Below are 18,692 nucleotides of genomic sequence, written 5' to 3'. Positions count from 1 at the left end.
TTGCTTGACATGATAAACCAGATGGGAAAGTTCATTCCAGATTTAGAGGAGAAAACAAATCCATGACACGACCTCCTCCCTCAGAGAAATGTTTGAACCTGGGACGCACTACAGAGGTCATTCTCATTACTTAAAGCAGAGCTTATCTCTCTGCCAACATTGATATTCTTTGACGCAAACACAAGGAATTCTGCAGATGCTGGAAATTCAAGCAACACACATCAAAGTTGCTGGTGAACGCAGCAGGCCAGGCAGCATCTCTAAGGGGAGGTACAGTCGACGTTTCAGGCCGAGACCGTTCGTCAGGACTAATCTCTTACTAGCTGTTCCTTCAGTTAGTCCTGACGAAGGATCTCGGCCTGAAACGTCGACTGTACCTCCTCCTAGAGATGCTGCCTGGCCTGCTGCATTCACCAGCAACTTTGATGATTGATTTTCTTTGATCTGAACAAAACACCCAAGGTCTCTGCAGACACCTCTTCCTTTAGCTTAGGGGGAGTGCTTATGTAAAACCGGCGGCATATGCATCAAGAGCATTGAATAGCATAATGCCCAAATCAGAAAGGAGATACTGGCTGTTGTGTACACTTGTGAATGCTTTAGCTGCTACTTGATAGGCACTAAATTCCTACTTGAAACAGACCACAAGCCAACTGACAGCGTCCTTAGCTTGAAAAACGTGGGTGACTTACCTTCACATCCGCAAAGATTCGGAATGAGGCTTATGCAATACTGTTATGACATTGAACATGTCCCTGGAAAATCCTTCAGAACATCAGACCTTCTGAAGAGGATGCCACGCAAAACTGAGTGGATGGAAGCTGAGTCCACCCCCATGGAAGACACCAGAATCTACTTAGCTCAGATATATCAAAGCTTTCCCGCATCACAGAGTAAAGTGGACAAAATTCATACTGAGTTGAAAAAGGATCAAGTCTGCAGCATGATCATGCAACATTGTGAGCATGGATGGGCAGTTGCTCCAAAAGGAGCTCATTAATCAGACCTTACTGGCTTGAAAGAAACACACTCACCATTCTTGATGGTTTGCTGCTAAAGGGCTCCAGACTCATTATTCCTGCTTCTATGCACGCCAAACTCATGAGTCAAATCCATCAAGGCATCAAAAAATGTCGCCTAAGAGCAAGGCAATCTGAATGGTGGCCTGGTCTGAGCACACAGCTGAGAGATTATGTAAACCTATATGAAGCATGCGGTAAACTGCACAAAAGTCATCCCTGTCCCACAGAATTCCCAGACCTTCCATGGCAAATTGCAGGCACAGACATTTTGAGCTGAAAAGAAATAAATATTTTCTCACAAACGAGAAAATCTGCAGATGCTGGAAATCCAAGCATAACACACAAACTGCTGGAGGAACTCAGCAAGCCAGGCAGCATCTATGGAAAAGAGTACAGCTGACGTCTCAGGCTGAGATCCTTCATCAAGACTGGTAAAAAAGATAAGTCAGAGTAAGAAAGTGGGGGAGTGGGGGGAAGAACCACAAGATGATAGGTGAAACCGGAAAGGGGAGAGGTGAAGTAAAGAGCTGGGAAGTTGATTAGTGAAAGAGATACAGGGCTAGAGAAGGGGGAATCTGATAGGAGAGGACAGAAGGCCATGGAAGAAAGAAAAGGGGGAGGAGCACCAGAGGGAAGTAATAGGCAGATAAGGAGTTAAGGTGAGAGTAGGAAATAGGAATGGTAAAGGGGTGGGGCAGGGGATTTACTGGAAGTTCAAGAAATTGATGTTCATGCCATCAGGTTGGAGGCTACCCAGATGGAATTTAAGTTGTTGCTCCTCCAACCTGAGTGTGGCCTCATCATGATGGTTGAGAAGGCCATAGGTTGACATGTCAGAATGGGAATGGGAAATGGAATTAAAATGGGTGGCCACTGGGAGATCACTTTTTCTGGCGGATGGAGCATAGGCACTCAGTAAGGCAGTCTCCCTAATATACAGGAGGCCACACTGGAAGCACCGAACACGGTAGGTGACCCCAATAGACTCACAGGTGAAGTGTTGCCTCAACTGGAAGGACTGTTTCGGGCCCTGAATGATAGTGAGGGTGGAGGTGTTTGGGGCAGGTGTAGCACTTGTTACGCTTGTAAGCATAAATGCCAGGAGGGAGGTCAGTGGGGAGGGAATAAATGGACAAAGGGATTGCATAGGGAGCAATCCCTGGAGAAAGCAGAAAGTGGTGGGTGGGAAAGTTGTGCTTCATGGTGGGATTACTGTGGATTACTACTCACAAAATGTTGAGCCCCAAGCTGTCTTCTGCATCCTCAGCAGCAGTTATACAGCACCTGAAACCTGTATTTGCACACCTTGGATTACCAGAGACTCTTATATCGGACAATGGTCTGCAAGTCAGCTGCTCAGAATTCAAAATCTTTGCTAGGGACTGTGAGTTCAAACACCAGACAAGCGGTCCACGGTACCCACAGGCAAATGGAGAAGTAGAAAGAGCAGTGCAAACTGTTAAAAGTCTCCTACTGAAGGCAAAAGATCCCTACAAAGCACAACACCACACCTCTTGCAAATGACTACAGTCGAGCTATCAATGGGCCAAAGACTGAGAACAAGCCTGCCTGTTCTTCCTTCCCTTCTTAAACAAATGAGAAATTTTGAGACAACACAGCGTGAGAAAATAAAGAGCATGCATGATCTCAGACGCAGAGCAAAATCTTTGTCGCTGCTTAGGAGTGGTGAAGCTGTTTGGGTTTCAGACCATTTCACCAAGGGAACAATAGTCCGGCAGCATGCACTACAATCGTTTGTGACCAGAACATCACAAGGTGAAATCAGGTGCAACAGACGTGTGCTTGTGCACCTTCAAAGTCCATGAAAGGTAGAGGAAGAAATAAAGTAGACTGATCGTTATGATGAGGTCCATTCACTCAAGGTGGACACACTTGTTCAAGAACCTCCATTCACCCCACACTTCCAGGAATCTATAACCAGATTGGGTTGTTTATCTGTCCCATCACAGAGATTTCCTCCATAGCCTAGTAGCTTAGGGCAAGTTACTAAAAAGGCAGAATAATCCTCTCAATTTGCTGGAGTGTTTAGCTAGTCTCCTCTGACCTCCATTAGATTTAGTATTTTTCAGAAAGAGTTCTAATGTTGAAAACATTTCACAAATGAGACTGTTCTTTAAAAAAAAAGATTTGGTGAAAACAGAGAGAGACCTTAAAAACAAAGAGAAAGACAGTTATAATGTTGGCAATTCTTTTTTATGACAAATAAACTCTTCTCAGGCTTCCACCAGGTATAGGTATCAATTATGACCAATGTTTCGATGACAAACACTGCTATCTTCATCAGGAATGATACCTGGGCATGTCTAGTCCAGTAGCATTTATACCCCCTTGGTCCATCCCTTCTGATTGGATAGTCCTCATCCAATCAGGTTTCCACTCTCCCACCTTGTTTACCATGGAATTCCTGTTCTTACTTAGAGTGAGACCTTTGTCTTTGTAAAATTCTTTTCCTCTAGTTTTATTTCAATGACTTCCTTTACCAGGTGGTTCCAAAAACCATTGGTGCAGCACAGTAGTTTTGTGCCGTCAAAGTTAATGCTATGGCAATTGCGAATGCAGTGTCCTACTATCACCGATTTCTCTGGGTGACCCAAACAGATACACCCCCTGTGCTCTTTGATACGGGTTTCCACTGTGCGTCCAATCTGACTGATATACGCTGCTCTGCATTCACAGGGAATCCTGTAAGCGTCAGCCATCCTGAGTCCCAGGTCACCTTTGACTGCATAAGCTGATATTTGAGATTCCTTACGGGTTTGTGGATGGTATTAACTTGGTATTTCTTGATCCCTCCAGAAACCATGAAAATATTAGGAAGACAGGCAGTAGCGACAGGTTCTTCCTTGTTGTTAGGTTTCCTGGTTTTTCCGTCGGCCTTTCTAAGGACACTGGAGTTAACCACTACACTACCACCTCGCCTCACGTCATGGGGAGAACATACAAACTTCTTACAGGCAGCAACAGAAATCAAACCCCAATCGGTTGTCACAGTCACTGTAAAGCGATTGCACTAACCACTACACTACCACCCCATCCCATTAATAGCAAGTTTTAAGGGATAAATTGTGATGACGTTTTGCCTAGACATGTCTTGACTTCTATTATGTTTATGTTTGAGGGCAGGGCAGAACCAATTCAAAACATGAAGATTGACATTAAAAGACACTCTTTCATGTGAAAGAGGACTGCAGAACAAGGGAACATTTAGATTTTGAGCTCATTTGTGCAGGAGTGAAATCAGAGCACAATGTCTCCACACAGAGGGATATGGAAATTTGTAACTCCATCTGGGATAATTACATTCTGAAAAGGCAAAGGATAATGCTTTTTGTAAAGACATATAGCTTTGTGGAACAGGAGTGTTAGAAAGGAATTCAGGTATAAAATAGCTGAATGACAAAGAATGTGAAAGGGTTAAATTGCTGATGCTTTCTGTCTTGCATTTCCGTTGTAGCTCGAGGTCTGAGGCACTAAATGGGTGCTTTATGAAGTAAAACGTGTAGTTATGCATAAAAATATGTTACAGAGAGTATTGAATTTCTGCAGTCTCAGCCCCTGCAGCCTTTTGCTGCCAGTGCAATAATAACACTTCATTTATAGTTCTACATGAGGACCCTCTGGGGCTCTTCTGCTAATTATCTTCCCCCATAGCATGAAAAAGTGGTTAACATCTCATCCTTCAAACCTAATTAACAGACAGCTTGTTTAAGACCTGCAGGTTATAGTTCCGACATTAAGTTGCAAGTTAATCTGAAGTAATAGGGTGCCAGGCTTGTAGATAGCATGATGCTATTACAGGTTGGTGCGTTTCAGAGTTCAATTTCAGTGCCGCTTGTAAAGAGTTGTCTGTTTACCCCATGAATGCCTGGGTTTCCTCCAAGTGCTCCAGAGTCCAAAGAAATACCAGCCAGCAGGTTATTTGGTCATCGTAAATTTTCCCATGATTAAGCAAGAGTTAAATAGGTGGGTTTCTGGGCAGCACAGCTCATTGGACTGCAAGAGCCTGTTCTGTGCTGTATCTCTGAATAAAATAAATAACATACCAGAAAATCCTGATGGAAGGTGATTGACCTTCATCGATGCTGCCTGACCTGCAGAGTAGTTCCATTATTTTCTGCTTGTACTTAATTAGAAACCTAACTGGGTAAAATTGGAAGTGTCTACTCAATTCATCGTTTAAATCTCGTCACCACCCACTCATCATTTACTCTCTTCTGCTTTCCATCTTTTCTCACACATTACCTTTGTTTTTATTTTATGCCTTGCCCCCACCTCCACTCCACTTTTTTCTCGCTCTGCACTTGCATCTGTTCTGAAAAATAGCTAATTATTTTGAAATGTTAGTTTTGTCTGTGTGGCCTGGGGCATTTCCAACATTTTCAGATTTGCAATATTTTGTCCTTTTGATATTCTTGATCCGTATTTGCTGGGTGCATCATTGATTGATGAGATTTGTAAATAAGAGCCACAGAGTAGTAGAGAATGTATCTTATACACAAATTTGTATCTGTATTACATCCGGCATAAATTGTTGCAACACACATAAAATGTTGGAGGAACCCAGCAGGTCAGGTGGCATCTCAGCACAAAGTGTTGACTGTTTATTCCTCTCCATAGATGCTGGCTGACCTGCTGAGTTCTTCCAGCATTTTGTATATGTTGCTCAAGATTTCCAGCATCTGCAGATTCTCTTTATTGTTCTAGAGAAGATATCCTGGCTGTTGGAGACACAACAAGAACCTCTCTGGCATGTTGAACATAGAACAGTACAACACAGGAACAGATCCTTCGACCTATAATGTTGTGCCAAACCAGCTAAAAAGTAATTTTTTTAAAACCCAAATACTAATCCCTCCTTATCTACTCAATGTCCATATCCCTTCATCTTCCTCACTTTCATGTGCGTCTATAAACATCTCTTAAAAACCTCTAATGTACTTGCCCCTATCACCATAACAGATAGTGCATTCTAGGCATCCATCACTCTCTGAGTAAAGAAACTTAACCCTCACGTCCCTTTTGAATATACCCCCTCACCTACAATGCTCATGCCTCCAGTATTAGATAATTCTACCCCGGAGGGGGAAAAAAACTCCCTGTCTACTTTATCTATGCCTCTATCAGATCACCCCTCAACCTCTGCCACTCCAGAGAAAACAACCCAAATTTGTCCAGCCTCTCATCATAGCACATGCCCTCTAAACCAGGCATCATCCTGGTAAATCTCTTCTGCACCCTCTCCAAAACCTCAACATAGTAGGGCAAACAGAACTGTATGCAATACTCCAGGTGTGGCCGAACCAGAGTTGCAATATAGCATCTTGACTTTTGAACTCAATACGTTGACTTATAAAAGCAAGTATTCCATAAGTCTTCTTAACCACCCTATTGACCTGTGTAGCCACTTTCCTGGAGCTACAAACTTGGACCCCAAGATATTTCTGCTCAGCAACAGGGTCTTGCCCTTAACAGTGTACTGTCTCCTATGATTTGCCCTATCAAGGTGTAATACCTCACGTTTATCTGGGTTAAACTCCATCTTCCATTTCTATGCTTATACCTGCATTTGATCTATACTGTGCTGTATTCTTTGCCAGTTTTCTACACGATCCAGAATTCCACCAATCTTGGTATCATCTGCAAACTTACTAACCCACTTATCCACATTTTCATTTAGGTCATCTATATACATCACAAAAGCAGAGGTCCCAGCGTAGATTGCTGTAGAACTCCACTAATTACTGACCTCCAGCTCGGATAAGTCGCTTCAACCATTACCCTCTGTCTTCTCTGTGCAAGCAGTTCTGAATCCAAACAATCAATTTTCCATGGATCCCGTGCATTCTAATCTTCTGGATTAGCCTCCCATGAGGGCACTGTCAAACGCCTTAATAAAATCCGTGTTGGCAACATCCACTACCTTACCCTCATCAATCTCTTGTCACCTTGTCAAAAAACTCAATCAAGTTGGTAAGACAAGACCTGCCCGCACAAAGCCATACTGGCTCCCCCTAATTAGGCCATGAGTTTCCAAATGCTCATATATCCTATCCTATGTTCCCTCTAAGTTGTGTGCGTGTGCCTGCACACACGTATTTCAACCAGCGCGCAAAAGAAATTAATGTGCGCACAAAAGGTTAGTTACCTAAAATAATGTAATTAATAATTATACTTATCGAAAATAATCTTTTAGCTAAATGTTTCTGTTAACTAGTTAGTCGGTTTTTCAAATACCACAATGCGCGTCGCTGATTTACGTCACCTCACCTTTCCCGTTCCAGTTTGTACAGCTGCATCATGGTGGCAGCCATCTTTGGCAGACAGTGTTCATATCATAAAGTTTACAAAGAACTGTTTCAAATCCTGTAGATAGCTTACTAAGTTTTTATTGAAAAAGATCAGTCAAATGACCCTGTGGCTAAATAAATAATAAAGGTATCCGTTAGTCTTGCGAGACCATGGATCTGCACCTGGAAAGTCTTCACTCTCCAGGGCACAGGCCTGGGCAGGGTTGTATGGAAGAACAGCAGTTGCCCATGCTGCAAGTCTCCCCTCTCCATGACACCAATGTTGTCCAAGGGAAGGGCATTAGGACCCATACAGCTTGGCACCAGTGTCGTCGCAGAGCAATCTGTGATTAAGTGCCTTGCTCAAGGACACAACACGTTCCCTCGGCTGGGGCTCGAACTCACGACCTTCAGGTAGCTAGTCCAATGCCTTAACCACTTGGCCACGTGCCCACACAAAATACTGTCACAAGAAATTGACGAACATCACATACAAAGTAGCTTTACAGGTTTTAAGTGATGTCTTTGATGAACTAACAAGATTCTGCAAAAGAGTGGCCTGACACCGACTGATTCACTTCATTTTGTGTGAGGCAAAATTAACAAGATAAGAAAGCAGTATCTGGGAGACAATGTTTCGTGGAGTGACAAAGTTAAAGTTTTGCTAAGCCAACAACGTGAAGAAAATATTACAGTAGATACAAGTTTGCTGTTGACTTTTATAAGTAGTCTTTGTGTTCATTTAGAAGAAAGGTTTCCTGAAGATGAGGTACAAGAATGGTCAGCTTTTGATTTCTCCGCAATTGCAGATTGTGACTTCACATTTGGCAATGAACAAGTTAATGCCTTATGTCTGAAATATCATGATTTTCTAGCTGAAAATACTGTAATAGTTAGACAGTTTAATGAATTCAAATTTTCCATGCAAGAAAAAATTAAATCCAAACTGATTTCAAACTTTGCTCAAATGGTGGTATTTGTAATTCAAAATGAATAGTTTTGCAACCTTGCACAATTGATGGACATTGGGAGAACCTTTCTTGCACCTAGTGCGGACTGTGAGCGAGGTTTTAGCCTAATGAATCAACTCAAAAAAGAAGTTGAGAAACCATTTAGGTGAATGTCATTTGGATATGTTAATGAGAATCAAAAGCTATCGATTGGATGGAAGTTCTATTAGTCTAGATAGAGTTTACAAAGAATGGGTAAATGCGAAAGACAGAAGAGAGAAAAAATAACTGAGTGACTTAAATATGTATGTTATTTTGTTGTTATTCTGTGCAGTTTTATGTCAAATATTTTGTAAACCTACATAAACTCTGCCATGTGTGCATTCAGTGCGCACATACTTTTGTCACAGGAAAAAAATTTGCACAACATAAGATTTTTGCACACACTGACTACTAAAAATTAGAGGGAACATTGATCCTATCCCTAAGAATTTTCTCCAGCAATTTCCCCACACCTGACCTGACTCTGGTCTATAGTTTCCGGGACTCTCACTTGTTCTCTTCTTAAATATTGGTACAACATTAGTCTCTCGCCAGTCCTAAAGGACCTCACCTTAGCCAATAGATGACATGAAAATACAGGTCAAGGCCCCAGCAATCTTATCTCTTTCCTCCCTCAATGACCTGGGATAAATCCCACTGAGTGGTCCTCCCCTCTCCCTAGTTATCCTCTTGTTCTTGATGTATATATAGAGTGCCTTGGGATTTACTGCAATCGTACTTGCCAAGTACTTTCATGGCCCCTTCTGGCTGATCTAATTCCCTTCTTCAGTTCTTTTCTGTCTTCTTATGCGCTTCGTTTAGTCCTAACTTCTTTACATACTTTTTTTTTCTTCTTGACTAAATTCATCACCTCTGTGGATATCCAAGGTTCTCTAATCTTTCGTTCCCTGTCCTTCTTTCTAACAGGAACATACCTTTCCTGTACTCTGTGCAATTGATCTTTAAACACCCTCCACATGTCTGATGTGAACTTGCCAGAAAAAAACGTGTTCCAAAATAACTCTTCTTAGTTCCTGCCTAATGCCCTTGTAATTTGCCTGAATCCGATTTAAAACTCTCCCGCAAGGACCATGCATATCCTTATCTATAGCTATCCTGAAAATTAAGGAGTGTGGACACTGTTCCCTAACCATTCACCCACTGAAGTTCAGTCACCTGGTCGGGCTCATTGTCCAACACCAGGTCCAGTACAGCTCTTCCTCTTATTAGATCATTTATATATTGGTTTAAGAGATCCTCCTGCAGACACTGAATAAATTCTGCCCCACCTAAATCCCTTGCACTAAAAAGGCCCCAGTTTATATTAGGGAAATTGAAATCCCCCATATCAACCCTATTATTTTTACACATTTCCTTAATCTATTTTAATATCTGTTCCTCAATCTCCCATTGGCTATTGGGGTTCTGTAGTACAATCCCATCAGAGTAACTCCACCCTTTCTATTCCTCAGTTCTACCCAAACAGTGTCTGACCCCTCCATTATGTCTCCCCTGAGTGCAGCTATGATATTGACTCTGATTCGTAGTGCAACTCCCCACTCACCCTTTTACCTCCTTCTCTATCTTCTCTAAAACGTTGAAAGCCTGCTACATTAATCACCCATTCCTGCCCCTCTCCAAACCAGGTTTCTGAATTGGCCACAACATCATAGTTACATGTACTGATCCATGCTCTAAGTTCATCAGCCTTACCCATAATACTCCTAGCATTAAAATACACACACTTCAAACTATCTGACCCATCATGCCTTTTATTTTGATTTTGCCTTTTAATACTTTCCCTAACATCTACCTTCCTGTCCAATCCTTCACTTACTGACTTGGTGCTCCAGTTCCCATTCCCCTGCCAAACTAGCTTAAACCCTCCCAAGTAGCATTAGCAAGCCTCCTGGCCAGGATATTGATTCCCCTCCGGTTCAGGTGCAACCCATCCCTCTTGTATAGACCACCCCTTCCCCAGAAAAGGTTCCAATGATCCAAGAACTTGAAACCCCGTCCCCTGCACCATCTCCTCAGCCACTCAGTCATCTGTGCTATCACCCCATTCCTACCTGCACTAGTCCATGGCAATCTGGAAATTACTACCTTGGAGGTCCTTCTGCCATTCAAAGTGATTGTGCCTGATGAGGGAGGGGACCTGACTCCCTACAACTGCCTTTAATTCATTTTCCCCGATACCTTTGAGGAGCAGAACTGATCAGATTTAATACTATTATTGGCTACTGTGGAAGAGAATTGTAAAGCTCTGTCACACTTGGCATGTAAAATGTTTCCTTACTTCAGTGAAGACATTAGGGACTGCTGGTGTTGGAACTTGGAGTAACACACAATCTGCTGAAGGAGTTCAGTGGGTCATGTAAAGTCTGTTGGGGGAGAGAATTGGTTGCTCCCATAGTTGCTGCTCAACCCATTAAGTTTGTCTAGCAGTTGTTTTGCTTCAGATTCCAGCATCAGCAGTTTCTTGTGTCTCCACTGTATTGCTCAACTCCTCATTCTCCTCCCAGGGACGTAGGAAAACGAGGGAAGATTTGATAGAGGTATACCCCTATCTATCAAAATTATGTGGGGTATAGAGTAAATGCAAGCAGGCTTTTTCCACTTATGTTGGGTGAGACTAAAACTAGAGGTCATGGGTTAAGGGTGAAAGGTGAAATGTTTAAAGGGAATGTGAGGGGGAACTTCTTCACTCAGAGGGTGGTGCAAATTTGGAACAAGCTGCCAACAGAAGTAGAGATGCAGGTTCAACTTCAAGAGAAGTTTGGATAAATCCATGATGATGGGGGTACGGAGGGCTATGGTCCTGGTGCAGATTGATGGGATTAGCTCAGCATGGACTAGACGTGCTATAGTGCTCTTTGAATACATGAATCTATAACTGCAATGTATGACAACTTTGAAGAAATATTCTTTCTCCCTCCGGGAGTTCTGTGAGACCCTCTCTCACTGCTCCCCAACTGTTCACCAGCTCTTTGACTCCTTTCCTCCTGCAGATGTTGCTCTACCCGCTGAGTTCCTCCAGCAGATTGTTTGTTGTTCTTAATTCAGCTGTTTCTGCTTCGATTTATTGCCTCTGCCTAATGATCCCAACACTCCAGGCTACTTACAGCTGTCTCCACGTACAGTAAATTATTTTAAATTACACTGGAGATCTCCTGTTTTTAAAAATAAAATGTTATCCTACCCATGTACAGTCTCCAATTTCTAATGATTAGACATTTGTGAAAACTGCCTTGAGTCAAAACATTTTCATACCCTTTAAATCTTTCTCTCCCTCAGACTTTTAAGTAATTTCAGATGACATACAGATTTAACCAACTTAGGCTTAAGTGAGTGGAGATAAGGTTTAATAGATGAAAGGTAAACGATTTTCCCATGCTTTGTGCGGGACTCCTAATTACCAGCAGAGCTCCAGATGGTCACTGAGTATTGTAGAACCATGTCTTGAGTTATCCTTGCACTTCTTTCTGGTAACGGTAGCAAGGTGTGGCAGAGGCAGAATGCCCCGATGTCATCCCACAATCCAAAGGCATACAGGTTAGTAGGTTAATTGTTCACATAGCTATAATAGGGCAGTGTCAGTTCATTGTATCAGTGAGGCCTTTTTTCCATCCTGTATCTCTAAATAAATAAATAACTGGAGCAAAATAACAAAGTTGGAGAAACTCAGCGGGTCAGGCAGCATCTGTGGAGGCAAATGGACAGTTGACATTTCAGGTTGAGATCTTCATCTGTGCTGAAAGAGTAGCGGGGAGGCAGCCAGCATAAAGGGATGATACGGAAGGGTGGAGCTAGAGCTGGCAGGTGATAGGTGGATCTAGGTGAGGAGGAGGGAATAGGCTGGTGGAGACAGCAACAGAGGCTGTGAGCTGATAGGTGGATGTGACAAAGGGCACAGGATGATGGACAATTGAGGAACTGGATTCAGTAAGAACTTCCAAACAGAAATTGTTGTCGCATAAGGGAAAGTGTAGAGAGTTAAAGTAATCGGATATGCAAGGGACTCTATCCTGATGCATGGATTCGAATCACAACATCAACAGTTCCTATTCTCCCACAGATACTGCTTGACCTGCTGAGTTCTTTCAGCAGATTATTTGTTGTAAACCAAGTGGACAGTTGTTTGAGTCAGCACAGATGTGATCGGTCAAAAGGTGAGATGAGATTGTAAGAGCAGTGTGTTCTCCTAGTGTCCTGCCTAGCATTCTCTATAACTCCAGACAGTATACTAGCAGATCATTAATCTCACTGAAACCTTTCCACGTGTTAGCTGTCTGCCCCCATAACAGCAACACTGCACTGCAAGCCAATTAATTGTCTGTGAAACATTTTCTGAGGGATTTGAAGTACTGTGTAAGTGCAGGATTTTCTTGTATCTAATGAGCTTTGCTGAATTTAGTGTTGTGAACCTGCAGGTGCTGGGCAAGGACCACCCCGACGTGGCGAAGCAACTGAATAACCTGGCACTACTGTGCCAGAATCAGGGCAAGTATGAGGAGGTGGAGTACTACTACCAAAGAGCTTTGGAGATCTACCAGACCAAACTGGGACCAGAAGACCCCAATGTGGCCAAGACAAAGAACAATTTGGTGAGAAAATCAACTCACTATACAGTATCACAGTGGGTGCATACTGCAGGTATACATGCCCATTTCCCCTGTGTAGTCCTTTCCAGATGACAGTCAGTGGGGCAGAAGGCCACGCATACCCTATGGACTCACATTCAAGTACTCTACAACTCGTTCTCACTATTATTTGTATTTAATATTTTTTCTGTATTTGCACTGTTGTCTTCTTTTGCACATTGCTTGTTTATCAGACTTTGCGTGTTGTTTTTCATTGATTCTATTGTATTTCTTTGTTCTACTGTGACTATCTGTAAGAAAATGAATCTCAGGCTAGTGTACAGTGACATATAATGTATATACTTTGATAATAAATTTATTTCAAACTTTGAAACTCCATCATGGGCACCAGCCCCCCCCCCAGCATTGAAGACAAGACCATAACATATAGGAGCAGAATTAGGCCATATGGCCCATCGAGTCTGCTCTGCCGTTCAATTGTGGCTGATCCTTTTTTCCATCCCTCCTCGGCCCCACTTCTTGGCTTCCCCGTAATCTTTGATGCTGTGACCAATCAAGAACCTTTCAATCTCCATCTTAAATACAGCCAATGATCTGGTCTCCACAGATGCCTGTGGTAATAATTCCACAAGTTCGCCACACTCTGGCTAAAGAAATTTCTCCGCATCTCTGTTTTAAATGGACTCCCCTCTATCCTGAGGCTCTGCCCTCTTGTTCTAGAATCCCCCACCATGGGAAACATCCTTTCCACATCTACTCTGTCTAGGCCTTTCAACATTTAAAAGGGTTCAATGAGATCCCCCCTCACCCTTCTAAACTCCAGCAAGTACAGGCCTAGAGCCATCAAACATTCATTGTATAACCCTGTCATTCCCAGAATCATCACTTCTCTGAACCCTCTCCAATGCCAGCACATCTTTTCTTAGCTAAGGAGGCCAAAACTGTTCACAATGCTCAAGGTAAGGCCTCACCAGTGCCTTATAAAGCCTCTCAGCATCCCATCCCTGCTGTTATATTCTGTAAAGGCATCCGTTAGTCTTGCGAGACCATGGATCTGCACCTGGAAAGTCTTCACTCTCCAGGGCGCAGGCCTGGGCAAGGTTGTATGGAAGACCAGCAGTTGCCCATGCTGCAAGTCTCCGCTCTCCACGACACCAATGTTGTCCAAGGGAAGGGCATTTGGACCCATACAACTTGGCACCAGTGTCGTCACAGAGCAATGTGTGCTTAAGTGCCTTGCTCAAGGACACAACACGTTCCCTCGGCTGGGGCTCGAACTCACGACCTTCAGGTCGGTAGTCCAATGCCTTAACCATTTGGCCACGTGCCCGCACTGAGGTTATATTCTAGACCTCTTGAAATGAATGCTAACATTGCATCTTCAAAAGGCGGTGCCTCAAAAAGGCAGCATCCATCATAAAGAACCCCCATCACCCAGGACTTGCCCTCTTTTCATTACCACTATCAAGGAGAAGGTACAGGAACCTGAAGACAAATACTCAACAGATTAGGAATAGCTTCTTCCCCTCCACCCATCAGATTTCTAAATGGGCAATGACTCCATGTGCACTACTTCAGTATTGTTTTCTTTTGCTCTCTTTTTGCACGACTTATTTAATTTAATTTTTAAAATATATTTCTTATTGTAATTTGCTGGTTTTTTAATATTATGTATTGCAGTGTACTGCCGTTGCAAAATTTCACGACATACTGTATACCAGTGATAGTAAATCTGATTCAGATTCTAAACATGAACATTTCAGTTCTTCCTGATCCCTGCCCTCTCCTGAAGTCCACACTTTGCACCTTAACAGCAAACAGTGGCTAAACTATCGCACCTCTCCTGCTCAAAGTTTGAAGTTCAAAGTAAATTTACTATCAAAGTACACTCTGCCTAGCTTTCTGAATCCCCAGAGGGCAAGTTTTTATAAATAGAATCATGAGGAATCAGACAGATAGGATTTCTGTACGAGGAGCCAGCGTAGATTCAGTGAAGCAAACATTCTCTTCCTAAGCCACAACCACTGCATCATTGTGTTTCCAGTAGTACATCGTCAATCCCAAACAAAACCAAGCAAGAATTCCATTCTTTCCTCTTTCAGACAATAAGTTCCAGGTACCCAATGACCATTTGTTTTCAAGATTTATGAAGATGAGCTTTACTTACTGTGTCACATATCCATCAAAACATATTTTAAAATGTGTCATATGTGCCAATGCCCAACGCAGTCTGAATTTGTGCTGGGCAATCTTATTGACTCACATTCAAGTACTCTACATGGATCTCCAATTTCTTCCTCCTGAAGTCAATAATTTGCTCTTTTGTCTTGCTGACATTGAGCAAGAGGAAATCAGACACTGAATTATTTATTCCATGTACATTGAGCCATACAGTGAAATATGTTGATTGTGTAAACAACCAACACAACCTAAGGATGTGCTGGGGAGAGACCATTAACCTCGGGCCGCTCTGGGCCTCCAACCCCGGGATGGGCTGCCCTCTGGGCTTCTTATGCTTCTGAAATTAACAGAACAACAGCTCAGAAGCTGTATCTGAAACAGTCATGCCAACTTCCCAGAAATGGATAAATAGTGTAAAAAGGAATCACAAGGGAGTAATATACCATGAAAATAGGCCCATCAGCCCATCTTGTCCATGCCAGCTGTGATGCCCACCAAGATCACCCTAGTTGCTCATATTTGGCCCACGTGGCAAACTTTCCAATCCATGTAATTATCCAAGTATCTTTTAAACGTTGTTATTGCACCTGCCTCAACCACTTCCTCTGGCAGCTCGTTCCATATATGCAATACCATCTGTGAGAAGGAGTTGCCTAAAACTCATGCCCTCCAGTTTTTGATTACCCTTACATGGTGAAAACCTGTTCGCAAATAACCCTATTTATGTCCGTTATGATCTTATACACCTCTTTAAAGTCACTTCTCATTCTCCTACACTCCAAGGAATAAAGTCCCAACCTCTTCATGGACTGTTCAGAAATCTGGTGGCAGAGGGTAAGAAAGGGATATAGCACGTTGGAATTATTTTGGAATCTATCAATAACACATTAGGTAGTAATTGGTACGTCAATTGATGTTTGGGATGACTGACTATATACAGCTTTATTTCCTTTATTCCAGGCTTCCTGTTACTTGAAACAAGGCAAATACAGACAAGCCGAGGCCCTGTACAAGGAGATCCTGACCCGGGCTCATGAACGGGAGTTTGGGTCTGTCGATGGTGAGTTACATCATTCAATCTGACTCGCCCCTGTGGTAGTGAAGTGGTTATTTATTGTTGCGGCCATTAATAGCGTTCAGATATTAATGATGCACACCACATATCCTGGCTAATGTAAAGATTAATAGACAATAGGGAGCACAATGTCTCAGTCAATGGAAACCTAGTGTGCTGTTTGCATATAGTTGATAATCTACCTTCCTTTCACTCTGCCTAGCTTTCTGAACCCCCAGAGGGCAAGTTTTTATAAATAGAATCATGAGGAATCAGACAGATAGGATTTCTGTACGAGGAGCCAGCGTCGATTCAGTGAAGTAAACATTCTCTTCCTAAGCCACAACCACTGCATCATTCTGTGTTTCCAGTAGTACATCGTCAATCCCAAACAAAACCAAGCAAGAATTTCATTCTTTCCTCTTTCAGACAATAAGTTCCAGGTACCCAACAACCATTTGTTTTCAAAATTTATGAAGATGAGCTTTACTTATGTGTCACATATCCAGCAAATCATATTTTAAAATGTGTCATATGTGTCAATGCCCAGCATGGTCTGAATATGTGCTGGGCAATCCATAAGTATCGCCATGGTTCTGGTGCCAACATAGCATGCCTGTAATTTACTAACCCGAACCCATATGTCTTTAGATTGTGAGAGGAAACCAGATCACCCAGAGGAAACCCACGTGTTCATGGGAAGAACGTACAAACTTATTAAAGTTAGTGGCAGGGACTGAATCCTGTTCACTGATAGCTGATGCTGTAATAGCATTACACTAACTGCTATGCTACTTTGCCACCCACTAGTATTTCCATATTATCTTTAATCTGTCCCATATTTACTGTTACCCTGCTACTACTGTACTTTATACTTTATTCTCGCCAAACAATTGATACTAGAGTGTACAATCATCACAGCGATATTTGATTCTGCGCTTCCTGCTCCATGGATTACAAATATTAAATATTAAAAATAGTAAAAAATAGTAAATATTAAAAATTTAAATTATAAATCTTAAATAGAAAATAGAAAAATCGAAAGTAAGGTAGTGCAAAAAAAACTGAGAGGCAGGTCCGGATATTTGGAGGGTACCAGATCTGGGTCAGGATCCATTCAGCAGTCTTATCACAGTTGAAAAGAAGCTGTTCCCAGATCTGGCCATACGAGTCTTCAAACTCCTGAGCCGTCTCCCGGAGGGAGAGTCTGTTGGCTGGGTGGGTCGTGTCCTTGATTATCCTGGTAGCACTGCTCTGACAGCGTACAGTGTAATTTGAGTCCAAGGATGGAAGACTGGTTTGTGTGATGTGCTGCACCGTGTTCATGATCTTCTGCAGCTTCTTTCGGTCTTGGAAAGGACAACTTCCATACCAGGTTGTGATGCACCCGAAGAAAGTTTATCTATGGTGCATCTATAAAAATTAGTGAGGGTTTTAGGTGACAGGCCAAACTTCTTTAGTTTTCTCAGGAAGTAAAGGCGCTGGTGGGCCTTCTTGGCAGTGAACTCTGCTTGGTTGGACCAAGTCAGTTCATTTGTGATATCGACCCCAAGGAACTTAAAGCTTTTGACCTGTTCCACTTGCGCACCACCGATGTAAATTGGGTCGTGTAGTCCACTACTCCTGAAGTCAACAACTAATTCCTTCGTCTTGCTGACATTGAGGGATAGGTTATTGTCTTCACACCATGCCACCAGGTACTTAATTTCCTCTTTGTACTCAAACTCATCATTACCTGAGATATGGCCTACAATTACTGTGTCATCAGCAAACTTATATATTGAGTTTGATGGAAACTTGGCTACACAATCATGGGTGTACAGTGAGTACAGCAGGGGGCTGAGTACACAGCCTTGTGGAGCACCGGTGCTCAGAGTGATTGTAGAGGAGAGCTTGTCCCCTATTTTTACAGCCTGGGTCCTGTCTGTGAGGAAGTTGAAGATCCAGCTGCAGATCTGAGTGCTAAGGCCCTGGTTCCGGAGCTTAGGAATCAGTTTATTTGGAATGATGGCATTAAAGGCAGAGCTGTAGTCAATGAAAAGGAGCCTTACGTATACGTCTTTGTTCTCCAGGTGTTCTAAAGAGGAATGTAGGGCCAGAGAGATGGCACCTGCCGTTGACCTGTTGCTCCGGTAGGCGAATTGCAAAGCGTTGAGGTTGACCGGTAGGCTGTGGTTGCTGTGTGCCATGACCAATCTCTCGAAGCACTTCATAGCAATTGATGTCAGAGCCACAGGTCGATAGTCATTCAGGCATGCTACTTTGCTCTTCTACGGCACTGGGATTATCGTTGCCTTCTTAAAATACGAGGGGATCTTAGACTGAAGCAAAGAGCAGTTGAAGATGTCAGCAAACACGCCAGCTAGCTCGCTTCTACAGGCCTGAGAACCTGTCCCGGGACGCCATCTGGGCCCGTCGCCTTCCTTGGATTTATCTTCAGGAAGGCCCTTCTGACGTCCTCCACGGTGACGATGAATCTCGATGCCACCAGGTCCGGTTCATCCGGAGGGAGCGGGACGCTCCTCTTCTGT

The 18,692-nt window shown here is 42.9% G+C and overlaps 1 protein-coding gene across 2 annotated transcripts in view; it reads left to right on the top strand.

Moving 5' to 3' along the window:
- The window catches only part of klc3 (kinesin light chain 3), a 96,394-nt gene that overhangs the window by 25,597 nt on the left and 52,105 nt on the right, over positions 1-18,692 (top strand). For both annotated transcript variants that reach the window (XM_063060347.1, XM_063060346.1), the window contains exons 8-9: positions 12,756-12,929; positions 16,068-16,167. In XM_063060347.1, the coding sequence (XP_062916417.1) occupies positions 12,756-12,929; positions 16,068-16,167 (274 nt within the window). The remainder of the gene's footprint in view (positions 1-12,755; positions 12,930-16,067; positions 16,168-18,692) is intronic.

Source organism: Mobula hypostoma, chromosome 10 (genome assembly GCF_963921235.1).
Source record: "Mobula hypostoma chromosome 10, sMobHyp1.1, whole genome shotgun sequence".
Lineage (NCBI taxonomy): Eukaryota > Metazoa > Chordata > Chondrichthyes > Myliobatiformes > Myliobatidae > Mobula > Mobula hypostoma.
Note: the sequence above shows the minus strand (reverse complement) of the source record. Positions and strands in the feature narration are given on the sequence as shown.